Source organism: Myripristis murdjan, chromosome 13 (assembly GCF_902150065.1).
Source record: "Myripristis murdjan chromosome 13, fMyrMur1.1, whole genome shotgun sequence".
Taxonomy (NCBI): domain Eukaryota; kingdom Metazoa; phylum Chordata; class Actinopteri; order Holocentriformes; family Holocentridae; genus Myripristis; species Myripristis murdjan.
Genome location: NC_043992.1, coordinates 32,316,361 through 32,336,318, shown reverse-complemented (window position 1 = coordinate 32,336,318; position 19,958 = coordinate 32,316,361). Strand labels below are relative to the sequence as shown.

Genomic DNA, 19,958 nt, shown 5'->3' with positions numbered 1-19,958 from the left:
AGGCTGAGCGAAAAAGAGTAGAGTTAGTAATGAAGGCAAAGCATTGCAGTGAAAGGGAGAGGTGACAGGTAAAAAACTCTGGCCATGTTTTAGAGGTTTTACTTATCACAGAAAATCCTTTTTAGAAAATGAGGGAGATAATTAGCAAAAATATGCTGACATTTGTGGTTACGGCTCATCTTTGCTTACAAAATGGCAAAAGATGACATCTTCACAGTGTGTAGCACAGTAGTGAGGAAAGTGATACTTAAACTGACTGATGCAGACTTCCCTGTGTGAATGGAACAGTGGCTAAATTATTTGTTTACCATGATGCTTTGCCTAGAGCTATGAAATATATATGGCAAAGTCATGTTCACCAACCTTTGTTTATTTATTAATTAACTCTCCTACAAAAAACTGCTTAATATAAAAGGTAAATTGCGCAGAAGTGGAATAACGTATGTAAGAAAGGAAGACAGGTTTGGTAGGCTCTGAATCAGAATACGTGTACACAGGTGAAACAAACACTCTTTAATCATGAAAAGAAAAAGAAAGGTTTAATGATACTATAATATAAACAAACAATATATTCAATATTCAATATTTAATTTATTGTATTTTCCTACCTGTAGCAGCTCCTCTTTTGAAGAATGTTTGGAGAATTGCAAATAACCTCTATAAACACTTCTTGCTGCATGTTTTTCAGATGACGTTTCATTTGTGTTTGTCACTTACCCCCTATGCCAAATGTTTGCTCACAAACATCTGTTTACATAATGTTATCTAATCCATTAAAAAAGACTTTAGTAACTGGCACCATCAACTTAGATGTACAACGGAGTGTCATGTTTCACGCCCTCTCTCTGTTCCTTAGGCCCCAGTTCTTTAAGAGAGTAAGAGCAGCTGGGGCAACAAGCTAAACTTGGAACACGTTTAAAGCGTTTACTTGCACAGAGTAACCCGAGTATTAGCCATGCTTTAGTTAAGGTCTCATTCTGTTTACATGTACTGCTGAGACCTGCAATTAAGTATCTCTGTTATCATGAATAAACAAACAGAATATTCCTATCCACCTGCAGATAGAATGGTCCACTAGCACTATGAATAAGACATTCCTTATTTGACTGTGGTTACTTCTAATACAGAGGATAGAAAGCGTGACCCTCATAGTAATAGATCTAATACATATATATATATATTGGAATAAAATGTTTACATGCCACAATAAATTATTACATACTGGAGTAAGCTACGCATCTTCTACATATACACATCAATTTCCATTATTAATTTACCAAGGATGAACTAGATTTAAAAAGGATCAATTGCACAAAAGAAAGCCATAAATTGTTACTAACCTATCACCTGAACATGCCGGTATCAAACCAGTGACACTGTAAATGTTGAAAGCATTGACCGCTGAGGTTCTTTGCGGTGGCTTACCTTGTCCAGGTCACCATGGGTTCAGGATAGCCATCAACAGCACAAGTCAACATGGCAGACTGCCCAACATCTGCTGTAGCATTCACCTCCGACTGCCATACCCTGATGGTTGGGAGCACTGAGACACACACAGACAGACAGACAGACAGACAAACAGACACAGTGAGAAATATAAATAGAGAGAGTGAGAGAGAAAAAAAAGAGAAAGATAAACAATGAAATAATTTGAACACTTAATTTAGGCACACTCATTTGCTAGGTTTAGAAGTTGCAAGAAATAGACTTCATTAGCAGGGCACCTCTTTAATACACGGTTGCTCTGGGCAACCATTTCTGCACTGATGCTGAGCCTCCAAGGATCTACATATTATCACAGAGTAATGAGATACCTGCCACGCGGAAATATGAAGAAAATGAAGATGAAATAAGGTGAGAGAAAAAGAAGTGCTGACCATTGACGATGACCTTGATGACCCGCAGATCGATCTCGCCGCGAGCCATGAGGCGACCCTCACAGGTGTATGAGCCCTCATCTGTCTTCTTTATGCCACGAATCTGAAGGTGATTGTTGTTCAGTACCTTAAAGCGAACTGAAAGGAAGTAGAAGATGAATGGGCTGTCAGCCGTGTTACATACTTGAAAAGACAAAAATGGGCTGCTGTCACTCACTATTGTACAACACTTGGTCTGTTATTTGGTGAATAACAGCTGTTTTCTGACCAGGAACGTTGCATGGTGACAAAATGGAACACAATAAATATGGAAAGCAGAACAGCGTCAGTCATCCACAGTACAGTCAGTAACATCATTTTGGTATATTTGGTTGACATCTATTTTGTATCACCTCCAATCTTTAAAAAAAAAAAAAAAATCAACATTTACAATTCTGATTGTCTGATTTTGTCACTGACGTCTCCATGTCTGCTCACTACTGACATCTCCGCGTATCATTTTGACACATTTCATGTTACATTTATGCATTTCCAATGGGCTCAGGTTAGAGGAAGTCAGAGGAAAGAAAAAAATAAATAAATAAATAAACTTTAGTTTTTTTTAGTAAAAGTTTTTTAGGGACACAGATGGTGTGTTACTCTCATGACTGTAGGTATTGAATTAATATCTGTGAACATGAACAACCCCCTCCAACCCTCACCCCCCCATCCCTCTGTGCTAACTGCTGCTCAGAAAAGGAAAAAATATCTATGGCGCAGAAAATCTCAGTTCGAGAAGAAATGTGAACCAAATAACTTTAATCACGCAGTGATTCAAAATATTATTACAGCCCACACACAGGTTGTGTGTTATTATTTTGCAGTGAGCAATAACGACAATACCCTACATGTTATGATATTGCTTAGTGTCAAGGGTGTGTGTGGGAGACTTCAATGTTATTTTCAAATTCAAAACTCAATTAATATTTCACTTCAAAGCAAGGGTAAACACAGGAGATGAATGCCATCTGAAGCAGGCTATCACCAGCAGAGAAAATAACACAAGTATTTTAAATTGAGAGATATGTGGGGCTTTTTCTTGTTAAAACTGTTCTAATGTTCTACAATAGTGAATGTCCAAAATCACAATACTAGTGAAACATCATGCATATGTATTAAAAGCTTGTCTCGACTTGCCTGCTGTTGCATTTTGCATGTCAAATCTTCATAATGAAGGACTTTAAGAATTTATCAGAAATAAAAGCACTCATTTTCACATTTAATGGCACATAACACTTCCAACAGTTTGTGTGTGTGTGTGTGTGTGTGTGTGTGTGTGTTGTTGTTGTTGCAGGGCTGGTGTCCTACAAAAATTGAGTTGATGTGCAGTAAATCTGTGAACACAGATGCCACATCCTTATTATTATTTGTCATATTTGGGTGTGTTTTCTTGTTCTAAGTGATTATTCTTATCTTCAGTACTATGAATTTGTTCTGTTCGCACTTAAATCCTTAAAAAGCTACTGCAACACCCAATTCCCCATGAGGACCATTAAAGTTTAATTTAATCTAATCTAAAAGTGAATTTTCAATAACTGAATGGAACTGGGCAGCACTGTGGTGTGGTTAGCACTCTCACAGCAAAAAGGCCCTGAGTTTGATTCCAGGGTCCTTTCTAAGTGGGGTTTACATGTTCTCCCCGTGTCTGCGTGGGTTTCCGCCAGGAGCTCCGGTTTCCTCCCACAGTCCAATGACATGCAAGACACGTGAATTGGAGATATTAAATTGCCCCTAGGTGTGAATGTTTGAGTGAATGTGCTTGTTTGTCTGTCTGCCCTGTGATGGATCAGCGATTTGTCCAGGGTGTTTCCCCTGCTTTCTGCCCAGTGAGCACTGGGATAGGCTCCAGCACCGACTGCGACCCTTAAAGCTGAGCAGTTTGGAAAATGAATGAATCCGGAAAATAAATGCCATTTTCATTAAATAAGTGATATAATCATAATATATGTCGCATTCATTTCTAGCTTTGACATCCTCTTCATGCAAATTGGCTTGAACAGGTACGGCTGCAATTACATAAGTATACTGTTGTGTATTTCAAATTGTACTTGAGGCTATATTTTTGTTTTGAAAATGCTGTTAGAGTGTTTGGTCTCAAGTTTAGCCTCTACCTGTGCATATTATCTTTTGGTCATGTTCTGTGGAAATAACAGTGTTACATACAAGTTGTGTGACTGAATACATCCCCCCAGGATAGAGATTTAAAGACAGGAAACATAGGATTACACAGACATTTCAAAGCATTAAATCATATGATGCATGTTAGCTAAACAGCGATGAAATTGTATTTTAAACTATTCATAGCCATCAGTTCTCATTTGTCAAAGAATTACTGAGATGGAAGAACACCCTCACAGCTCAGAAGGGACTAAGAATGGCTGAGTGAAAACAGATGACAAGGGTTGACACTATAGCAGATGAAATGGAAAACAGTGATGCCCATGCTGCTAAGTGATATCTTACCATCTTTCTCCATCTGGATTCTTGCTCCTTTGTGTTTCCAGAGAACAGTGGGAGGAGGCGAACTGATGACATCGCAGACAATGTTGGCATTGTCTCCTTCGTTAAACTCTTGGGGTGAGGGTGCATTTGTGAAGGTAATTTTTTCTAGAAGATAACAACATGGAAAACATTTCATTTAGTAGTCTATTGATTCTCATCAAAATGTCATTTAGAGCAGTTTCCATTTAGTATCACTGCTGGGCACCAATACAATTTTGTAGTGATATTGGTTTAGGCATAGAAGATGTGGAAAATTAATACTGTGATGTTGGTTTGGCACTGTTTTTTAGTTTGCTTTTCTTTTTATATTTTCTTCCGAATACAACAGGTGTCTTCAGAAAGTCTTCACATAGTTTCTGTTATTTTTATGTTGTTTTTTTTTTGTTTGTTTTTTTACATAGGCAAAAAAGAGTTACAGGCAATACACTGAGGAGGGAGAATAAATACATGCAGCAAAGGGTGTGGGCCAGAACTGAACCTGACTTAGCCTTAAGGACTTAAAGACGACTGTGTGTGTGTGTGTGTGTGTGTGTGTGTGTGTGTGTGTGTGTGTGTGTGTGTGTGTGTGCGTATATGTGAGAAAGAGAGAGAGAGAGAGAGAGAGAGAGAGAGAGAGAGAGAGAGAGAGAGAGAGAGAGAGAGAGAGAGAGAGAACTTAGTACTAATTTTGAATTACACTATTTTAATTCATGCTCTTTTTGAAACCAGTTTCTGTCACTTAACACTTGACTTCTAGTAAAGGGTCACAAATGGCAGGCTACTGTACTGTACTATATTTGAATCACACAGTAATTTAATTTACAATTTGAACAGCGTTTGACAATACATTTGACTGCTGAGTCTCTCCTGAGTTGTGGTCAGCACATAGGGTAGCATATAGCACATAGGACCAGGTAGCTTAAAGTTCAGAAAAGGGGAGACATGCCTGGAGGAGATCTGCACTCTATTGAGGACACTCTTCTAGGGCTCTAGTTTCCCAGCGCAGCGCGGGGTGGCGCAGTGAGGCGAACCCCGCGCAGAGCTAGTTTCGACCGGCGAAGCGGGAGAGGCGGACAGTGTCCAAGTTTCGCAGGCGGAGGTTCGCCGAGATGGGAGTGGCGGCGCAGCGGGGGGAGGTGCCGACAGATTCGGCTTGGCGCAGTGACAGTTTCGTGCTAAAAGGCTTCGCCGAGGTGCGCCAAAAGCTCGCCGTCTGAAACCATGTCTACTTTCAGCGCAAGGCGGAGCGGAGCTGGCGCAGTGGAAGTTTGGCTGGCTGGCGCACATCACCAAAACCTCACGATCAGCACAAACGGTGCTGCTCGCCGGTCTCCGCTCCGCGCCTGTCTCCTGAGCTCCGCTCCGCCCGCGGCAATAGACCTCCATGTCAGCTGTGTAAACTTTCATTACGCCTTCACGCAGCGCATTTTAAAGGCAAGGACAGGGGCTCATTTGATTGGTTACATGTGAATCGGCTGTGTCAAACCCACTCCATGCCTTCTCTCCTCCCCTCCGCCGGTAGGAGGGATGGTGGAGTACTTGCGCCACCGAGAACGGCGTGCCAAACTTGTAAAATCCGCCTGGCCACACCCAGTTGGCGAAGCGCATCTGCGCTACGCCCCCGCCTCGCCTGGTCTGCGAAACTAGAGCCCCTAGAGTTTAATCTATTGTGCACTTTTTTTTTTATCTTGTTGGATATACATGTACACACACACACGAACACACACATGCACACACAAATAATCTAAAGACAAATAAGACACGTACAGTGACAGTTTTTCACTTACAACACTGATGGAACAGAGTGACTGTCTCGCTATATGCACTGAGTGAATTCAGTGGCACTCTTCTTTTCACTGTGACCATTTGAGCAGAAACAACTGCTTCATACAAGAAGTGCAGATGATCACAATTAGTTTGAGAAATGTCCACACCCAGAATGTAGGCTCTGCTCAGAGCCAGAGACCGGGAGATTGTGAGCCTGAAGAATAGCCTCAGACAAGCAGGGCATAAGAGGAGGAATGATGCAGCCTAGTCGGCCTCACAGCTGGGACAGAGAGATGAAAAAGCTGCTCTTTCTCCAAAAAGCTCTGACTGAGACTCAGAACCTGAAAGGATCCTCCTACAGAGCTGAGAAGACATGGAAACAGAGCAGGAGAACATGGAGGAGAAGTTAAAGAATGCAGTGGAGTGGGGAAAGGCGATCTTTGAGGAGAAGAACAGTGAGTTTGCTCTTCTCCACCAGAGCCTTCAGAGGGAGCAGGATTTTGCTACAAAAGTCCCTGCAGGAGATGGAAGAAATGAACAAAGAGTTGAGAGAAAAAGATCACTAGACTGAGACTCTCAGCATGGAGATCCAGACACTGTCCTCCACCTTCACTGCTCTGCAGGCACAGTCCTCCTCTCAGAAGGAGAAGATGGAAAAAACAGTGAGGCAGGCAGGGGTAACGGTAATGCAAAACTGCCAAGATAACAACAGCGTATTCAACTCGCTAAATGCCATCATCAACCGGCTGGTGGAGAAACAAAAGCAATGGGCCCAGGAGAAACTACCACTTGAAGCTGAGATTACCCATGGGCGAGAGACCTGGAGGAACGAGGAAGAGGTACTCAAAGACAGGATGAAGGAGACTGAACAAACTGGCATGAACAAACTAGCGGAGAAAATGGCTGCGCTAAAATCTCTCTGAAGATTGAGTCTGTCACGAAAGAAAAGGCAGAACTGACCGCTACCAGCACTGCTCTGTCCACCCAGCTGAACAAGAGAGAGGAGAGGGAGACAAGAGCAAGAGAGGCGAGATATCGCAAAGCACTGAGACGATTCAACTTTGTTTTCTGGTAGAAGAAAACAGAGAAGAAGGCAAAAAAGGAACTGAGCATAAGTGTTTGGCTATACAAGGAACCAGGCTGCTCTGTATGGAGAGGCATCACTGCCAGCATTTCACTGAAATTACATTCATCTTAATTTGTCATGCTCATGATGAAATGGATTTAATTTAAAATTAATTTGTAAAACAATTCGAAATCAATTCAATGGCTTGAAATTGAAAGTGAGAATTACTGAACTGCAGGAAACAAACAAAATCGCAAATGTGTCAGCTTCCTGACACATTTGGGATTTTTTTTTGCTTCTCTGAGTGTCAGCTGGAACAGTGTGCCCGTGCTGCCTATATTTTAGATTATTCTTAAATGTTCAATTCGTTCCATTCATTTTCAAGCCACTATACTCCATACGCTTTTCAATCTGCTGGCACTGATTTCTCTTCAGACAACTGCTTTAACCTCCATCCACAAAGCTGTCAGTCAACCAGTCAGCCATCTCCTCCAAACAGTCATCCGATCAGTCAGCCATCATCTCCTCCAACCAGTTGACCAGTCAGCCATCATCTCCTCCAATCAGTCATCCAACTAGTCAGCCATCATCTCCTCCAACTAGTCGACCAACCAGTCAGCCATTATCTCCTCCAACCAGTCAACCAACCACTCACCAAGCATCTCTTTGAACCAGTCAGCCAACCAACTGGTCAGCCACGTCATTCATACAGCGCCTCCTTCCATGATGCAAACAGGCAGGCAGTCAGCCAGCAAACCAGTCAGTCAGCTGGTCAACCATTGTCTCCTTCAACCAGTCACATAGCTGGGCAGCCAGTGCCTACTTTTGTGATGTGAAAAGACTGGCATTCAGTCAGCCAACCAGTCAGCCAGTGTCTCCTTCAACTGGTCAGACAGCTGGTCGACTTTCATGATGCAAATTAGGACGGCACTCAACCAGCCAACTGGTCAGCCATGGTCTACTCCAACTGGTCACCCACCAGTCAGTCAATGTCTACTTTTGGGGTGTGAACAAGCTTGCAGACAGTCAGCCAGCCAACCAGTCAGCCAACTGGTCAGACAAATGGTCATATAGTTGGTCAGCCAGTGTCTCCTTTCATGATGCAAACAGGCAGGCATTCAGCCACATATCAGCCAGCCAACTGGTCAGCCAGTGTCTCCTTTTGTGACGTGAACAGGCAGGCACTCAGCCAGCCAACCAGCCAGCAAATCAGCAAACTTAAGTGTCAGCCAGCCAACCTATCAAACAGTGTCTTCTCCAGTCAGCCATCAGTCACTATATCTTGTTTCTTCATTCATAAATGTTTATTGGATTTCTTTGATGTAAAATGAACTGTAAATCAGTAGATCCCATTGTATTTTAATTGCAGTGAATAGTTTGTGAATTAGAATTATTAAAATGATGTTCAGATATCCCATTACCATTCAGTTAAACATTCTGATTAGTTTACATGACTTTGCACACACAAGCCACATTGACATGCATTTCAAACATATCACTGGGCTCTACTGATCTATTGTATCTGCCCTGTGTCATGGTTCACATTCAGTTCATGTTGGGACTTTACCACAGCTCCTGAGAAAATAAAGGCCCAGAATAACTCAACTTCTTTACTGACAAGCAATAAACACTGTATATAAAATGTGTTTTCATCTTGTATACATACATATTATATATACTACTTCAATGAAAACAGTTCCTACTACTAACAGTAATTATGTTAATAATAAGGCAGTGGTCATACACTTGCTTGCCAGAGTAAACACTTATGTTTATATTGATAATTGTAGTGCTTATTAGTATAAAGGTTATATTGTGTTGGATAAATCAAAGTAATCGTTTGACACAAAAACTCACTTGCTCACTCACTCATGATTTCCCATATATTCATTTGGATGGTCCAACCAGTTAAATTAAGAACAGCCTGAACAAACTTTTGTTTTGGATTGATATTATGCGCTGTGATGCAGATGGTGCCCTGAAAGTGTTTTAATGAACTACACCAACCATAATTCATTGTGCCCATCACATAAGGTGCTGGGCAAGAGTACTCAGTGTTCATTGTAGTGGTGCTGACAGGACTGACAGGAAGTAATAGCCATGAAAATATGTCAACTAGTGGTGTCAAATTATCGCGTTAATTGAGATTAATTAATTACAGTCATATTTAGCGCGTTATGTTTTTTAATCGAGTTAATCTAATTATTAATCTCTAACTTTACTTTTTATAAAATCGGTTTGTAGGCGTTGGGCTTCCTGTGCTGGGGGTGGAAAACAATGGTCAGTCACACCCTGAAGTGGACATTGGTTGGCTGTCATTGTGTGTTTTAAGTCAGAGAGACAGGCCAGGCCAATCAGAGGCCAGCAACCTGTGAAGAGGTCAAGACATGATTGGTTTGTTTTGATTAACACCCGCCCCAACAGTCCGAGTCCGTTGTAAACAGGCAGCATGTTGAGGAGGGGGTGTCGCGATTCGTGTGTGTGTGTGTCTGACTGTGGAGGAGAGGAGAGGAGGTGGAAGAAAAGGTTGCGTGATCGAAGTTAATACATTACCGTATTCATCCGAATATAAGACGATATTTTTTCCATTGAAAATGCCCTGAAAAAACGCCCTCGTCTAATATTGGGGGTCTAAGCAAACACACATGTATTGTGCATATGTAAAGCAGTAGGTAGGCTCGCCTGATGCCGCGATTACCGGCGAATGGCCGCATTGCGCAGTCATTGCAGCCGCGTATGAACAAAAATTGATATGGCAGTAGGCTATGTGTGCGCCGCTCACCTGTCAGATCCGGCAGACCAGACCCGGTGCCGCGGCCGGCTCGCCTGATGCCGGCCGTTGGCTTTTTTATTCAAACAAGATTTTGTCCATATAATTTTTTTTTTTCCCCCCAAAAAAAGGGTCTTGAAAAAGAGGGGTCGTCCCCCCGACCCGCATCGGACTGATCTGCTACAATAATGTAATGAATTTAAAGGGAAATACCTCAAGTTGAGGGCTTTTCTCAGCAATTTTAGGTGAGATTAAAAAAGAGATTAATTAGATCAATTAATTACAGATCATAATTAATTAATCTCTCAATTTTTTTAATCTCTTGACACCACTAATGTCAACAAGGTAGATTTTCAATTAACTGTACTGTTGTATTTGTTTTACAAAACTAGCCATAATGAAATGGAAGTAAAATACTCAGCTTATGTGGCATGTTAATATTAGTCTCTTAATTGTGTAAGTAGTAAAAAAAAAAAAAAAAAAAAAAAAAAAAAAGAGAGACTTTAGTGTCTGCACAATGAAAAGAAATGTAAAAACGTCAGCCTATATAAACTCATTAAGCCCACCACTGCAGTAAACTGATGCCCCACCCTACAGCCACCAACTGTCAACTTGTGGGGAACAATGTCAATTATGAAATAAACTGCTGTGTTACTGGCTCAGCAATGTATCTGTAGTATCTGGATCACCACTGATCCAGCTCCCAAACACTCATATTTGAATCAACAAAGTCCTTTACTTGACGTGAAGCTTTCCTGATATCTATACTTTATGTCCATGTGCTTTGGGGCAATACATAATAAAACTTTTATGGTGGGAGGAGACATGTCTCCTGGCAGGTAAAAATGCTGAAATGCTGCCGTTTTAAACGTTTACAGGCACAGTATCAGTTGTTTGCAACACTGAAATGGATTGATAATAAAACTGAATCATTTTACAATTACTAAAATCTATATTTTAAAATACACATTTTAAAAAAAAGAATATTTACAGAATGACATACTTTCAGACACTAAAATATTATTACTTTTTTGCACCAGCAGTATGCAATTGATTTTCATACAGAAAAACTACATGGGTGACCAATTCTTCTAGTAACCCATTTTCAGCTACAAAGGACTGAAAGAACACAACAAAGTTTTTATTTTTGGGGAGGAAATCAGAAAGATTTCATCTCTGACAGACATTTTCTGATGCCTCGGAAACACAGAAATAAAAAGTCATTCCTCAGAAGAAATGCACAACAGACAGGATCATTAAGCACCCCTCTAATGTTCTTCAGAGTGTTTATTGAAGTGATGAGAAATCCATCCTCACTTGAAAAGAAAAAGAATGATGTGCTGCCCTTGAGCAGTCAATAAAATGCAAGTATGCCTTCAATATGCAGGATAATTTTTTTCTTTTCTTTACAGGTCTCAGAGAGTTTCTCAAAATGGTCTATTCTCATGCCACTCAATAATGTGGAGCAGGACATGTATAGAAAGAGGAAAGTACTTACGGAAGATTTTCACTTTGACTGTTGCCTCTGCTTGTAGGTCTCCGTTGGTGGCTACACACTTGTATGTTCCAGCATTGTCAGTCCCAGCTCTGTAGAGTGTGAGTGTTGCAGAGTCATCGCTGCGGGTTACTGTTATGTCTGGTCTGTTTGGTTCTATCCTGTCCCCATTTGGTCCATACCAGTCTATTTGCTTGGCAACGCCCACAACTGTATACATCACAAAAATCAGCAGAGATTAAATTAGGTTTGTAATTGCTTACTGCATTCATTGATTACATAAACATCATAGAAACCTGGCACCTTGAATCCAGACAGCTGATTGGACATACAAATCTAATATTATTATTACAGTATATGAGGAATAAAGCATACACTTTAGATGACCAACTATTTCTTTTCAATGAAAATTATTTTTCTAAAGGTAGATCAGTCAGACAATTCATGTAGGGATATTTACTGATACAATGAAATTGTTGTCTGTATAGTTATTATTATTGAGTCTGGGCTCCGATCCAATCAATCCCTGTGAACATGTACCTGAGGTAGCCAAGAGACGCAGGGAGTGAGAATTGGAAACTTCCCCCCCTTTAAGGGACCTATAATCAGAGCTTGCGGGTGGATGCTGGGGTGGAAGTGGGAATAAAAATTGTAACAGCTGAGTGGCTGACAACGAGCAGCAGCACAGAGGAGCAGAGGGTGAAGTGCACTTTGCCAGTTAAAACTGACCGCCTTATTTGGATGGAGTGCAAATGTTGTAAATGTGGGTCATGTGACTGCAGCGAGACACGACTTGTCCTGGACTAGCTTGTGGGCTTGAATCATAAATGGTTTTAGGAAAATCAATCTCAGGATGGTCTTGACAAGCTTACCCTCACACAGGAAGAATTTGGACTCTCCAACACTGATCTCACCATGGCCAGGGGTGATCTGCACTTCCAGTGAAACTGAAAACAGAAAAACAGACAAAATGCAAACGTATAAACTTTGCAACAACCAGGTAAGCATCACAAAATGAGGCAGCATCACTGCATGATGTACTTTCCTCAGTTAGATGAGATTATAATTCTGTTCAGAAACAAGGTGTAGACAAAATTACTAAAACACTATGAAAAAAGACAGATTTTAACATATATAGACCCAAAATCTGAATCAAACTTAAGTATCTAAATCAAAGTTACCTGCGAAAAATAACAAAGTTTGCAAATCAACAGGAGGTAAATATTTAATGTGGCAATCACAGCAATTACAGCAATTAAAAAAAAGCTATGCCCCTTTTACTCTGGATGAATTCACATTTTCAATCCACATTTCCATGTTTGTTCATTGGTAAACATGATGATTATCTTTACTCGTAGGGCCAGTCATGTGGATCAACAGGTCTGATCATTGCTCTGCGTGGTTATATGTCGGCCAAATACTGGGTTACTTAATGAGACTAGGTGCACCTCATCGTGCAAACACTGTTCCCTCATTATGCGCCAATATTCAAAGATGATAATGACCCCATACACTCTGCTGAACAAATTCAAAAGTGTTTTTATGAACACCAGGGTGAAGCCTAATGCCTACCATGGCAACTCCAATCACCATATCAGAAAAGCATGCTTAAACCTTACTGGGATGTGTTGTGTAAAGTATGCTTCTCAGTCTATCTCTGTCACTGGATGGCTTTATATGGGTAGATTTAAGTTGGATACACAGGTCTGCCACCTGTGGCCTTTGTTTTCAGCCTGGCTCCATTCAGCTGCATTTTATAGCCACTGCTGAAACTGCCTTTATGACTGGGAGTATGCTTTGACTACAAATCTTATTCTCCCTGAGTGAACTGTTGTGGTTACAAATCCACAACTCTCAACTTCATCAGGATGTACTCCAACTTTCCAGCCTTGATGCTCTGCTTCTGACTATGTCAGCGTGTTGCAGCTTCTTCATTTCACATGCGTCATCTACTCTGTCTTCCCATTGCACAGTGAGCACTGGAAAGTCAGCTGACCCCTGTGTATAACGCCGCAATAACAGATATGCTACACGTCACACTGGTTTTGCCATAAACTGACAACTGGGAAAAATCTTCACAACAACCTTCTATGAGGATGAACAGGATATAGCTACTGAATATTTTTGTGGGCACCAATACCTTCTACTTGGCACTGCAAAGTAGGCAAAGATGTTAGCAGGTAATACTATTTTTGTATTTTTTTTTAACCTCACTTTTTAGGCCACTGTTTGCTTTATTTCACAGTTTGGATTAAAAAAGCTAGACTCACAATTCAAGTTCTTTTTTTTTTTTTTTTCCAATTAAAACATATACCAACAATTCAATACAAAAAAGCAGAATAGAGTTTTTGCCAGTGCTCTGATAATGTATCAATAAAGGGCTTTGCATGCAGCTTGTGGTAAAGTGAATTGTTTGGCCTAACACTGTTGTTAATAAAAAAAAAAAAAAAAAAAAAAAAAACAGTGTTGGATTTTATGTGCTTTCTGTAATTTCACACTGTAAAAGGAAAGGAGATCAAGTGCAAGAACTGTGGTGAAAAAAACAACAACAACAACAACAGTTCACCACAAAATAAAATGAGGACGGCATAATCAGACTATTTATGAAAAGAATTAATATGTGCTGCACTTTGCTTTAAGTTGATTTTAAATTCATAAACCCTGACTGTTTTAAATGTTGGCATGCCAACAAGCTCCTACATGATAATGCTGTCAAGTTGTAGCAACAGAATGTCAACCTTCTTCCAATACGATATAAATGCGGCAAAAGACCAACAGCCAGAGGAGTAAACAAGGGAGCATGTGAGCAATGCCAAAAACTATCAAATAGGTTATTATAACTTAAATGCTGTGTGACTGCTGTTCAGTCACAGCTATTAAAAGATGTGTAACTGCAGTGTGAAGGTTAGTGACTGTTTTTCCTTTGCCCTGTTAGATTGTGATGAAGAGGAGCACTCCCTGCAAACACATACACACAAAGTTCTACCGTGAAGAGACAATTTTTTATCATAATCTAAATGTTGTAACACAAAATTAACTACGTTAGCATGGTTTTGATTAGGCAACTAAGATTATTCTTTAAGCAATTCATTTGAGATGCACAAGGCTAACGTGTAGCTAAACATTATAAATCAGCCCAAAGAAATGCTCGAATTTGTGAGCTTAAGATATTTACAGTGTTAAAGTCAGTACAATATCACAAAAAACACAAATTCTCCACCAAAAACCAACAATTGTAAGACAAATGTACCAAAATCATTTTGCACAAACACAGATACCACATTTTATGGACTGTTAATCAACAAAACAACACCTGCTCTACAGACATTGAATCACCAGTCCAAGAGATTTTATGCCATGCTCAGAAGCTTGGCAGATCTGAACAATATTATTTCCTGTCAAAACAAAAACCATTCTAAAAACATGGCATGAGGGCATTCCAGTTCACAAAACCCTGTCTGGATAGACCTACCCTATAGATCATCATCCAGTGCTCCCAACCGGGGAAGACATAGCCTGAGGGTACTTTTAGTCTCATTCACTAGTCATTTTACAGTTCACGTCAAATCTTCCAGACTGGTGTACGGAGCTATGAGACTCGACTGCTCTGAAGCGTTCTCCACCTGCAGGGGACCTGATACTGTGGAGCCTTAATGGCTTTGTCTGTCTATCTATTGATGGATGACTGAAATGAGGTATACTCCTGAAGAAATGGCCTTGGTGATGAATAGAGGGAATAGAGATAAGAAAGAAAGAAAATGGGTTGTCATTTAGCTATATTACAGTGTGCTGACCAATCTAAGTACCTGTAGTATAAATGTCCTTTGAAATTACTTAACTATATTTCCTTGTCAAATCATAGCAAACATAAAACACAAGATAAATATTTATTTTCAAATTGAGCTGGCTTGCTCATTCTGTGCTCTAGGAGGAGAAATTCTCTTCTTGCAGTAGCCCCTTTACAAAGTGAAAGCACAGGTTCTGATGCTCCTAGAACTGGTATGGATGACATGGCACCTGGATGGACAAGATGCATGAAGAGACGTAATAGAAGGAAGAGACAAAATGTCACTGAGCAGAGCGTGAGCCCATACTGTTGTTGAGTCTGGAAAAAAGGGTGCAGCTGTCAGTTAGCAATTTGTCAACTGCTAACTGGCTCATATTTGATATATCGGACTGTACATTTTAAACTTGCATTTGGCCAACAGAGCTGGAGTTCATACTAGGATCGATGCAGCTGCTGGACAAACTCCTGGTGTTTTGTGACCAGTAACAAGGACAACTAATTTGCAAACTGGACAAAAAACACAATCTGCATTAAGTACAGTATGTTTTGTTATATAGATGAATTTCTGTCCTATCAAAATTCAAATGGCACAGGCTGTGATGTAAATAGGCTTTCAATCTGTTGAATCTCCGGGAACCCACGCAGGACCCACTTAGGGAAACTGAGTGGGTCCCTAAACATTTTTTTTTTCCCCAAAAAAAATTGTAGTGCTAAACTCATGTTCAATGTTACATACAGTTTTAATTATCACATAATCGTGACACACTACAAAATTCAAATAAACAAAATAGTGTCTGTAACAACATAAAAGCAGCTGGAACATTTTGCAACGTGACTTGAAGCTTGAAACAACTGTACACCTCGACTAGTTCAAATCTTTGAATGCTGATTATTTTACTCATAATTGTAACTGCTTTTAATTTTGTCCCTGTTTTATTCTGTTTTATTCCCTGTTTTATTCTGTTTTAATCCCTGTTTTATTCTGTTTTAATCCCTGTTTTATTCTGTTTTAATTCCTGTTTTATTCTATTTTTGCTATTTGTATTGTAATTCTGTATTGTTTTTATGGTTGCTGTGCATTTGGCATCATCGTAAATGAGGGCTTGCTCTCAATGATTCCCCGAATCCAAATAAAGGTTGAATGAATGAATGAAAAAAGCAGCAAAATCAATTATCAAATATGGAAGTTGAGCAAAACACATGCAACCAAAATATTATTCAAATAAAAACAAAATTGCGTCTGTAGCACCACAATGAATTATAAGACTGTGCATAAAGCCTTAAAATGAGAATGGAAATTTGCTACAACCAACAACAACATGCAGGTAAATTGTCAATGCTTAATCTGTTTCCTTGGCAAAATAGCACCAAACTCATGTGTGTGCAATATCAAATAAATCAAATGTTATAAGAAAATGAATTGAGTTAATCAATGTGAAACTTCTATCACAAACATGACACTTGACTAAGACAGCAGGGGAAAGTGGTTCTCTCTGAAATTCTGGTGAAATAATAAAATACACAAATATGTTTGTGGTGCATGACAAACATCTCAGTGTATTTCAAGTCTGTAGCACTTATCAATGATTACCTCTACTTCATAGCACCCTCCTGTACACCACCTGTAGAGGGGGCGGCATCAGTGGTAATTTAGATGCAGAAAATGTACCTGCAACAGTCTGTTGGCCAGCCAAATGTTTTGATTTTTTTTCCCTTTTTTTAGGAAACAAGCACAAAAGTAGTAGTATTACATAAGACTAGGCAATATACTGACAATACTGTGTTATAGGACTGCATATGGCATGCCTGTTGTCTTTTCCTGGTTTTAAAGGCTGCATTACAGTAAAGGAATGCAATTTTTCTGGACTTCTTATACTGTTGTAGCTGATCTATTATTTGTGTCTACTTGCTCAGTCATCATATCCACATTACTCATGAATGTTAATCAATTTAGTTATTAGTTATTTAGTCAATATTCATTGTTTGATTTTGTCCGTATCGCCAGTTCCTAGCATTATAATTGCTAATAATATAATTTAATTATCATTAAACTGAAATCAGCGCATAGCAGATAAGCTATATACTGGAAACATATTCCAGTGGCAGGTTGCTACACTTTAATTTCTACCGCCACAGTTTCACATTACTGAGGAAAAAAATGGCATTATCATTAGATAGATCATCAGATTGTTATGATCGTTATAGTGGTCTTTACTATCTTACTGCATTTCCTCTTACATGTACCAGGCTGCAGCTCACACTGCTACTATACACACACATGCACCCACACACAAACCTAGCCCAATGTGCAGTCCATATAGATTACAGAAACTGGTCAGAATCAGTCTCTCACATCATGGTATATTCAATCAGGGAGCAACAGCATTTAAACCACAAACAATAACATCAAGTGAAACTTAGGCTAAAATTCTACAATTTGCTTCAAACTGGCAGGTGTTAGTAACGGTGTTTATAGACAGTAAGTAAATACTTGTTAAATTAACAGAGATCTTTAAAATTGCGCAACATTCCTACAGAGAGTTAAAATAGGTGCAGTGCAAACACTGGCATAGCTCCCTGGTAACAAGTAGGCAATTAGTTTTCAATAGACACAGTGCTACTGCTGTTACTTTATGTAAGGGCAATTAATTCATAAGCCCCGATCATGCTCCCCCATACGCACACCACATTTACTTTGTCAGCCTGTGGAAAACACTGCAAACCTAACATATAACACAAAACTCTCCTGAGGAATATGACAGGATTAGACAGGGTGCAGCAGACAGAATAAAAAAGATAGACTGCTTTAACTGCGGAGCGGTAGATAAAATAAACTTGACAGACCTACAGACAGGGTAGTCTGGTGTCTATGCAGAACAATCTTGAGTTTTGGGTGTTCAGGGTATACTGTATGCACAACTGGAGGGAGTGAAACCATCCTTCAACCTACTACTTCCTGGTTGTGTAGATTCGACACAAGCCTCCACACAGGTGATGTTTGTTTGACATCTCCTATATTGCCTGGTATACCTCCCTTATGCAATGCTCTTGGGCTCTGCACCACCTAAACAGTGCATACTGCGATTCTCTAAGCAGTGGGCAACGCAAAACATGTTACACACAAATTAATGTATGGACAAACAAATGCAAAAGCAATCACCGAACCGAGTCTTACAGAGGTCCCACCCAAAAAGACAGTAATCCCAGATGAATAATAGTATAATTTAATAAATGTAGGAATACTGATTTTAACAAAGGTAATGCATCCACAGCCACCAAATAATCACTGTGCAATCAAAAATCTTGATGTGCCATTCCTTCCTACCAAAGACATTTACTAAAACTGTCTTGCCATGTTTCCAGTAAAAAACAAAACAAAAGGCACAAGTGCATACATTATTGCCAAGACTTAAAAATCCTACTAAACACTGCTCCCACAATTTTGACCAAGTTGGGAGTCACAGGGTCCCAGCATAAACTGGGCTTGCACTGTTGCGTTTCCTTAGGCTGCAGCTATCGACTATTTGATTGAGTGATCGAGTATTTTACCAATTATCGCATAAATTAATCTAGTAATCGAATACTATATTAATATACTAATTGAATACTTTTGTTTCATTAAAGAACAACAGAGAATATACAAAGGAAAAAAAGTAGCCCAGGTTTCTTAAAATGACCAATTAGGCTACTTTATTTTCTTTCAGAAAATTTAGAAATTCTAGAAAATACATTTTTGTTTCATTTAACAATCCTTTCTTTATTTATTTTCTTTATTTATTCATTCATTTTACAAATTTTAAAAATCTTAGCTATCCAACTTAGCATTGCACTATTACTGGGTGTACTCGAGTCGACACAGCATAAAGTTCAGCAGCTACTTAGCATAACTTCATAAGTTTATCTATTTTGAGTGGGTCTTCTCTCTCTTTTTGATTCAGGCTGTGAATGGGCAGCACTTCATGTTCTTCATGGCCCCCTACTGTTCCTCCCCCCTCATCCATGGGGGTGGCTTTTGTCCACAGTGACCAAGATGACACTGACATCCCTGCACCGGATGCTGTACTTGATTCAAGTACAACATCCGAGCCAAGCAAATTTACTGAATTATGTTCATTTTGATTTGGTTCCATTTCATAATCAATTATTAATGTGTAGTATGTATTAAAACACAAACAAACAAATAAACAACATTAAAGTTAATATTTTAGCCATATAACCCAGTTTGAAATAAATAAATAAATGTCCAGCTCTTGGCTGTATCCTTTCAAGTCACTTCAAACATACAGCTTCCACTACCAGTGAAAACACAGTACAGGAAGTCTGGGGGAAACACTTCACATGCACACAACGCAGAAAATCACAACTAGAAGTGAACTATGGCAGTTTGGGCTTTAGCAGTCCTAATTGGGTCAAAAAAGACAGTTATTTTCCAATCCAATTTTTCCTGAAGCTTTTTTCTATCCTGTCTACAGAAATAAGGTCAAGGCAACACTGCAACTATACAGCTGACTTGAAACCAGAGTAACCACCAATGCTGTACTGCCCATATACATTGAGTGAGGACATATGTAAGATGTTTTACACACTTCTGAGAATTCATGCTTGTCAGCCTGAAGAGACAAGAGCAAAGAATCTTGGTAAGTAAAGGGTTGCACTACAAGAAAGACTGGATAAAA

The 19,958-nt window shown here is 39.6% G+C and overlaps 1 protein-coding gene across 4 annotated transcripts in view; it reads right to left on the bottom strand.

Moving 5' to 3' along the window:
- Nucleotides 1–19,958, bottom strand: part of ncam1b (neural cell adhesion molecule 1b) — a 91,637-nt gene that overhangs the window by 33,094 nt on the left and 38,585 nt on the right. For all 4 annotated transcript variants that reach the window (XM_030067481.1, XM_030067478.1, XM_030067479.1 and 1 more), the window contains exons 2-6: nt 12,368–12,442; nt 11,499–11,705; nt 4,380–4,523; nt 1,878–2,015; nt 1,426–1,543 (exon numbers count right to left, since the gene is read on the bottom strand). In XM_030067481.1, the coding sequence (XP_029923341.1) occupies nt 1,426–1,543; nt 1,878–2,015; nt 4,380–4,523; nt 11,499–11,705; nt 12,368–12,442 (682 nt within the window). The remainder of the gene's footprint in view (nt 1–1,425; nt 1,544–1,877; nt 2,016–4,379; nt 4,524–11,498; nt 11,706–12,367; nt 12,443–19,958) is intronic.